Here is a 7,581-nt window from a genome sequence, read left to right on the forward strand (position 1 = left end):
AAAACAAAAAAACAATCCTATATTTGATCTGTAGCGGTAATTAAGAAATAGAAGTAGATCTGTAAAGCGGCTTGGTAGTTTTTAGTACTTTAATATGCAAATTATAGATTAGACTGAAAAAATATAAATATCTGACATACATAAGTGCCATACTACAAAATCATTTATTTTTATTTGAAATAATGATTAATAACTAGATTTTAAATATCTTTAAATAAAAGAAGTGTTTTTGGCCATAATTTTTGATGCTACTCTTATGTTTAATTATTTTCTTTTTAGACGATTGCTCAACATACTAATACTGTTCTTATTATTCGATTTATTTGTTAATCAACCCACTCAGCATATATGAATCTTCGGATTTGCATCAAATAGTTTAACTATGCAGATACTCGTTTACATTCAAATAGTTCGTATATTTTATATTCTGTAAAATAGTTAAAAAGATGAATGTCTTAAAATGCTCGTATAATTTGTATGTATAATAGCTTATATATATTTAGTTTTACTTTGTTCTTCTATCTTAACCCAATCCGCTCCACTAGACCCTTTGTACCTGCACTACGTCCATGCTTTCTGGCTTATATCAACCTAGTTCGCTAGGTATTAAGCCACATCTCTCTACCCTGATTACTAGAATGAAGGTTCTGCATTACTGTGGAAATCTTCTCAATTCATTCCTAAAAGCTGATTTTAGTGGGTTCAAATCTCACATTCTGGTTTTAGATGCTTTTCACCTATCGGAAAAAAAATGTTTTTGTAACTAGGTACAGATTTCTTAAAGAAAATAGATATAAATATAGATACAGTTCTGTAATACTATCGAGGCTTATTCAAAGCTAATTGAAAGGTACAATTTTGAATAAAAATTTAATACTTAAGACGCACTATTTTATATTGAAAGCAAATACAATATGTATTTTAGCTACACACAGACCAAATACAATAATGAATATATAATTGCATTTTATGTAACTTGAAAATATAAGTATCTATTTAATTATTGGTCTGTATTTTTGACTAGCTATACATATTTTACAAATATATATATATACATATATATATATATATATAAAATATTTGTATCTATTGTAGTGTACACGAATAAAAATATATCCAAGTAGTATACGAGGTAAGCCAATATGTACCTAGATTCAGTATCTAGATACTTGTAACTAGGGACATTACAACACTGGTTATGACACATTCTCGTTTTAAAATAAATGACGGCATTCTTCTTCACTTAAATTCATTAAATATATAAACATAGAAATCATAATTATATTAAACAATATTATTACTTTCATATAAACATTCTAAATTATTTCTGAATGTTGAACATACTCCATCATCGGTTTAAGAACTACTCATATTATTTTAATTTCAAACCATAATATTGTATTGTTTTGATAAATATTTCATAATTAGTAGTAAATAATTTCGTACTTAGTTATTTACTAAGTACTAAATTAAAAACAAATACGAAAATAAAAACTAATTGAGAATTCCATGCCAATGTAAATAAAATGTGAGAAGGTCGTCATATATATATATATATACAAGTTTAGATATGTGCGTGAATAACTTTTTTTATTTACACAGTCAAAGGTACCATATTCAGTAAATTGTGTGTAGTGTAAATGAATTTAGAAATCTTAGTACTCGACTTAGACTATAGCTTCTGGCCGAAGCCGTGAAAATATTCGACCAATAAATAATTTGGACTTTGCCAAATTTTATTACATAAACTCATAAGCTCAAATAAAAGTTACTAGTTGAGTACTAAAGCGTTTTTATTCTTCTATAAATAATACGTCAAATGTCAAATGATGATATAAAACCTAATCAAAAGCCAACTGAAGGCAACAACACAACACTGGGGAACATCAAAATAACAAAGCGCTAAGATTAGATAAAAATTCTACATGAATTTATTGCACAATAAAAAAAAATACTAAATTCATTCATATAGTGAGCACTTATTTCCTAGCTTAGTAAGTTTTATATAAAAATTATTTAAAAAATATAAAATTATTTTTATGAATATGTAATATTTCGAATCAATAAAAGGCTAAGAAGATTGTGTGAAAATCTCAATGCAAATATCTTCAACTCGACAGGCGAAACTTAAATTAACATAAACTGAAAAATTAACGTTTGTAAGACGTTAAAGTTTGCATGCAAAATTTTCCAACAATTGGCCCACACCGGTAACACCTGTAGCTATAACAGACTGCCTCACATCCACCCGCTTTACTACATAAGTCTACTTCAAGTCTATAAGATTTTAGGTTACGAATTACTCGCATGTAGTAAAAACTGTTGCTTTTATTTGCTTACAAACAAACTGATTAACTTCGTAAATATTCGTATTTTTGTTGTCTTATTCAAATGCGGTATGGTTTAAATACATAAACTTTATTTATATTTTGAAATCTCGAGTATGTTAAGGAAGTTATTCTAACCCACCTGAAAGTAAATTAGATAATATTAGAAAATGAATAATATCATTACTTAATGAGTATAAATGGCCACCATTATGTTTAAGTTAAAAATCATCTCAACTCCAATATAGTTATACAGAATCTATACTTCCGTAGAAGACATCGGGTATTAAAATCGTGAGAGACAGCTTTTAATACTCAAAAAAGTTGTGGAAAATTGAATTTACTTGACTGAAAACAGTTTCCTTCAGTACCATAAAATTATGTATCTATAAAAATTTAGCATATTTGCTCAAAATGTGTAAGTTTTTTTTTTTTAATTTAAATTTTCTTACCTTTTAAAAAAATTTTTACTATTTTAAACATACAATGTACTGTATGTTTTACTTTATCTAGAGATTAACAATCAAAATCTATATTGTTTGACTATGAATATACCCTGATTGTCGATCCCTTTCAATCATTAAGTGCCTTTCTTTTTCTATTTATTATGTTGAAGCTGTTTTGAGCTAGTGTACTTAAGCACTTATATTCTTTTTTAACTCGAGGTATTTTCAAAACCCCCCCCAATAATTTACCTCAGATCTGCATACTTCCCCGAGAAGCCTGTAACCATTTTGAGATTTGATAACGCGGTGTTGGTAAGTCTGTCAGTTTTCGCAAATAATTTCAGGGCTCTATTCTATATGTAATTTTTGATGGGATTAATCTTGATGTTCCTGAGGATGTCATTCGTCCTAATGTACCATGGAAAAGTCTTCTCAGAGCCTGGCTTTGTGTAATTTCTAGCTGGTGAATAGTAGTGTCTGAAGCTTTGCTAAACGCTACATAACCATTATTATTATTATTATTATTTTTAACATCTAAACGTTCAGTGCCTTTATTTTTTCACTTATGTTTTTCACTATTGAACTTTATGCCTTTTAATGAATGCTTTTTTTCGTGAATGCTTATTTTATTTTGTTTTATAATATATATAAATATTATTTATTATTTTTGTTAAGGGATGTGGCACTGCGAATGTCAGGTCTATTGTGCCCTCTTCTGGGTTTAGAGTATAGGTCCTACTTTACATATAAATATTATTATTCTAACAAATTTTTTTCTTTAACTTTTACATACTATTGAGTATTTGACTATATTATTATATTTTCGTAAATAAAATTAAACTGTTTACTAATTGTTTAGTATGTAAATTAACAAAAAAAAAATAAATAAATTATTTTCAGTTTTCAGTTTTTTACAGTAGTTTGCTTTAGAGTAATAATTTTTTACAAACTCAATAAAAAAATTTGGTGATTAAGTTTTAATATATATTATTTTTAATTTAGTTTAAGGTTATTAAAAATACAAACTATTTATTGATTAATTTGTTGAAGTTTGCTTTTCAAATAACATGTTTCAAAGATTCGTATTTAAATGACTGGAAATATTAAAAGTTGCTTTAGGAACGTGACTTTTGCTACGTTCAAAATTATTGCAGTCAAGATCAAGTGTTGCAAGAGTTTAATAAATATTAATAATATTAAAAAAATAATAATAATTTAATATAACGGAGCTTAAGATTTAGAAACAAGTTTAAGAACAAGAATGCTGTCCACTATTTTTCAAGATAAAAGACTTTTCTGACTGCAATGCAAAAATTTGTTTTTTGCTAAAGAAACGCAATCCAAATGAATTCTTATGAGACTAAGAAGTAGTTACCTATTTTAATTTATTTTCCACTTAAATGCAAAATAGTTTTAAATTTTTCATTTTATTTTAATGATATCATACCTACATAAATGTATATGTATACATATGAATGAATTTTTGTATTATATACAAGTATATATGCACATATTGTAATTACATTATGGACAAAAAGTTTTAATGAACAAATGTTTAATACTAGAGTATACTACATAAACTAAATACTACATTGTTTATAAAATAACTTGATAATTAAAACCGATATTGTTACTATTAGATACAAATTAGACATTTTAAATAAAGCTGGCAACTAAGATATTAATTTGCAAGACTATTTAGAATATTAAGATCATACAATTGAATTGTCTTAGACTTGGTTTAATAATAAAAAAATTGAGGAAAGTTCCAAACCAAATATTTCCTCATATTTGTCACTATGCTAAGAGGAGCTACTGTTCATTTAAATTTTAAATTTTTGTTGTCTTTCACAAATAATTTTTTTAGAGATTTTGCATTATTGGAACTAATAGATGCTTCTACCTTTTTGATGTCCAAATATGCTTGTACTTTATTATTTTTAAAATGGTTTAAATGGCTATTAAGCACCAGAGAGACTTTTTACTCATATTTAATTTATATGTTTCGTCAATTTTAGTTTAAAATCCTAGAAATATTGCCTTGATCATTGTCTTGCAATATATTTTTATTATTTAAATTTGATAAAATATGCTTTTATTCTTACAAAAAGTTTATAGTGCTTTCAACAATATTTCTTTAAAAAAAAAGAATTAATTTCAAGGCGAAAAGTGGACTTAAGATTCATAATTATTTTAATACCCGATGTCTTCTTCTGCACTACTGTAGAATTATACTGGAGTTGAGACGATTTTTAATTTAAACTTAATGGTGACGATTTATATTCATTCGGTAATCACTTGACCTACGTTGGGTTGAAATAATTAAGAATAAAAGGAATAGTACAGTAAAAGATATATATAAAGGCAGTAAATATAATTTTTTAATACTCATAAATGTGCATAAAATGAAATATTTCAAATATATATTATTTACGAAGATTATTGTTTAATTTTTTATTATTTTTATTAAGTAAGTACTGTTATAATAAAAAGAATTCTTACGAATTCGCTTGAATCTTATAAATGGTATTAACCAAAGTAAAGACTAAGCTGCAAATTCTATTGTTAATTGTTTGCAATAAGATAATATTTGTAAATAACAGAATTAAATAGCTAGAAACAGTGACGCTTAATAAAAGAAAATATCTTAACTTTTTATCTATTTTTATTTGTATATAACTCTTTAGATATTGCAAAAAAATATAATTAACCAGATAAGATTGAGACTTTCGGTTTCGTTTATATAGATGCATTTAATAAAAACTGAACAATTATTATTATTTTTTATTTTATTTGCATTTCACTAACAAAAACGCATATAATAATAAAAACATGACGCGAAATACATTAAAAAAGTAACTGTCTAAAGTCTTAACTATCACAAGAAGATAATGTACTTTAGAGTCTCGCTAGAATATAGAAAAATTAATCACATCTACTATAGTTTATTGGTATAGACAAGGTTCTATTAAATCCAATGTTTATTTACAGATAAAACAAATACCAATTTCTATTTTATAAAATAGTGGCATATATATAACACGGGTTGGCACCGAGTACTAAGTATAGAGCCCTACTTTCTTATTGATACCAATTAGAGATATGATTAATAAGGCTGTTGTGTTGTACTCCGACCCGCAGACTATAAATGTGCTTATTCTCTCAGTTTACTTAATACCAAGGAGTTTTACTGTATATAACAAAAACTCTAATTCGTACTTGTTTTTTTTACATAAATCGCAAATATATTAAGTAAAAACGCTTCTCAGTGCGTATGTGTTTATTAGGCAATGCACATTTATAACAAAGATAATATTCCTAAGTAAAATAGTTTGATAAATGGATTAATAAACAGATAGACTTTGTATATTCTTGATGCGATTGACCACACTATTTGTGGTTTCCGAAGGAAGTAAAGCACATCATAGATTTATAGACATCTTGAATAAATTATATACTCCATTAATGCGCTTTCACGTTCCAGTTCATTAACTCTACGGTTATTGCGTTAATCACTATGTCCTGATATTTAAATAATACAGATACGCTATTATATGTACTGTTTCCGTTCAGATCTGACAAACATTTATTTAATTTATGGAAAATCTTATAATACGTTTTGAAATGAATTTTTTTGCTAGTATATTATCGGCAACTTCAGGAGCCCTCAACTTCATTTCAAACAGATTTGGAAAGTGTAATAATAATATCAAAGCATTATTCTATATGCAAAATAGTTATAATTACTGCTTAATATATGTAAAGTTTGAAGTAATAGTGTATTTAAATAAAAAAATTTAAATAAAATTACTAATTACTTATATCTACATAAATAGTGTATCTTCTGATAAAACTTTTATCGTTTTGTAATTAAAAAACAAATGTGGCTTATATAAACATAATCATCTCAAAGATAATTCTTTATATTACACTAAAAGTCATGCTTACTTTTAATTGTTTCTATAAAAATAATACTGACATTAGTTAGTTAGTTAGTTGTGGTGAACCGGCCAGAGGCATTCATATATAGGAAAGAATCTGGCCAATTCTAAGGCTAGAGATATCAACACTGACGTGCTGTGATAAATTTAAGCACTCTTAACTTGTGTACTTTTTATTCAAACAAAGAAAATTAATGGTCACCATTGCGTATTAGTAATTTTTTGGATACTAGAATTGTATGTAAATAAATTGAATTATTTTTGATGATGTCGTACCTTCATCCCATGGATGATGCATCTTTTCTTTCTCTTTTGCGTCTTCGTTATCCATTTTATTTTAATTCCTTCTTGCTTTTATAGTTCAAAAATTTTAATGCGTTTTTTTCTGGATTTATTTTTATTCAATCTTTTTTTTGGAAAACCAACGCTTTCCTCTTAAGATTCTGCTAACGATCACCCACATGCAAATTGCTTTTGACGAAATGACATTTGCATTTTATTTCGTTTAATTTTAAGATATTTAATTTTTCAAAATATTAAAAAAATATTCAACTCGAAAAGAAAATGTGTTCTCAGCCACTTTTTGAAACAATTTTTAAGTTATTTTTAATGTGATGATTTAACGTTTTAACGTTTTAATGCTTTAATGTTTCTAATAAGACAATTTCTTTAAATATATTTGGGATGAACATGATTTTTTTTTATAATTTTTTTATTGTTTCATGAAATTTTGCGTGCGAGTACAGATTGAATTTTTAGTTTAGTTGGCACAGTTAACAAAATTTATTTGTTAATTTTATTACTTTTCACATATTTAAGTTAAATGTAAAAATGCAAAATAAATTCAAATATTTTTCACACGCGCGT

The 7,581-nt window shown here is 26.0% G+C and overlaps 1 protein-coding gene across 2 annotated transcripts in view; it reads right to left on the reverse strand.

The window, feature by feature from the left end:
* LOC119668150 overlaps positions 1–7,261 on the reverse strand; it is a 40,153-nt gene extending 32,892 nt beyond the window's left edge. For both annotated transcript variants that reach the window (XM_038077566.1, XM_038077565.1), the window contains exon 1: positions 6,991–7,261. In XM_038077566.1, coding sequence (XP_037933494.1) covers positions 6,991–7,045 — 55 coding nt within the window. In that variant the 5' untranslated portion in view covers positions 7,046–7,261. The remainder of the gene's footprint in view (positions 1–6,990) is intronic.
* Positions 7,262–7,581: the final 320 nt, after the last annotated feature.

This window comes from Teleopsis dalmanni, chromosome 1, assembly GCF_002237135.1.
Source record: "Teleopsis dalmanni isolate 2A chromosome 1, ASM223713v2, whole genome shotgun sequence".
NCBI classification, from domain to species: Eukaryota; Metazoa; Arthropoda; class Insecta; order Diptera; family Diopsidae; genus Teleopsis; species Teleopsis dalmanni.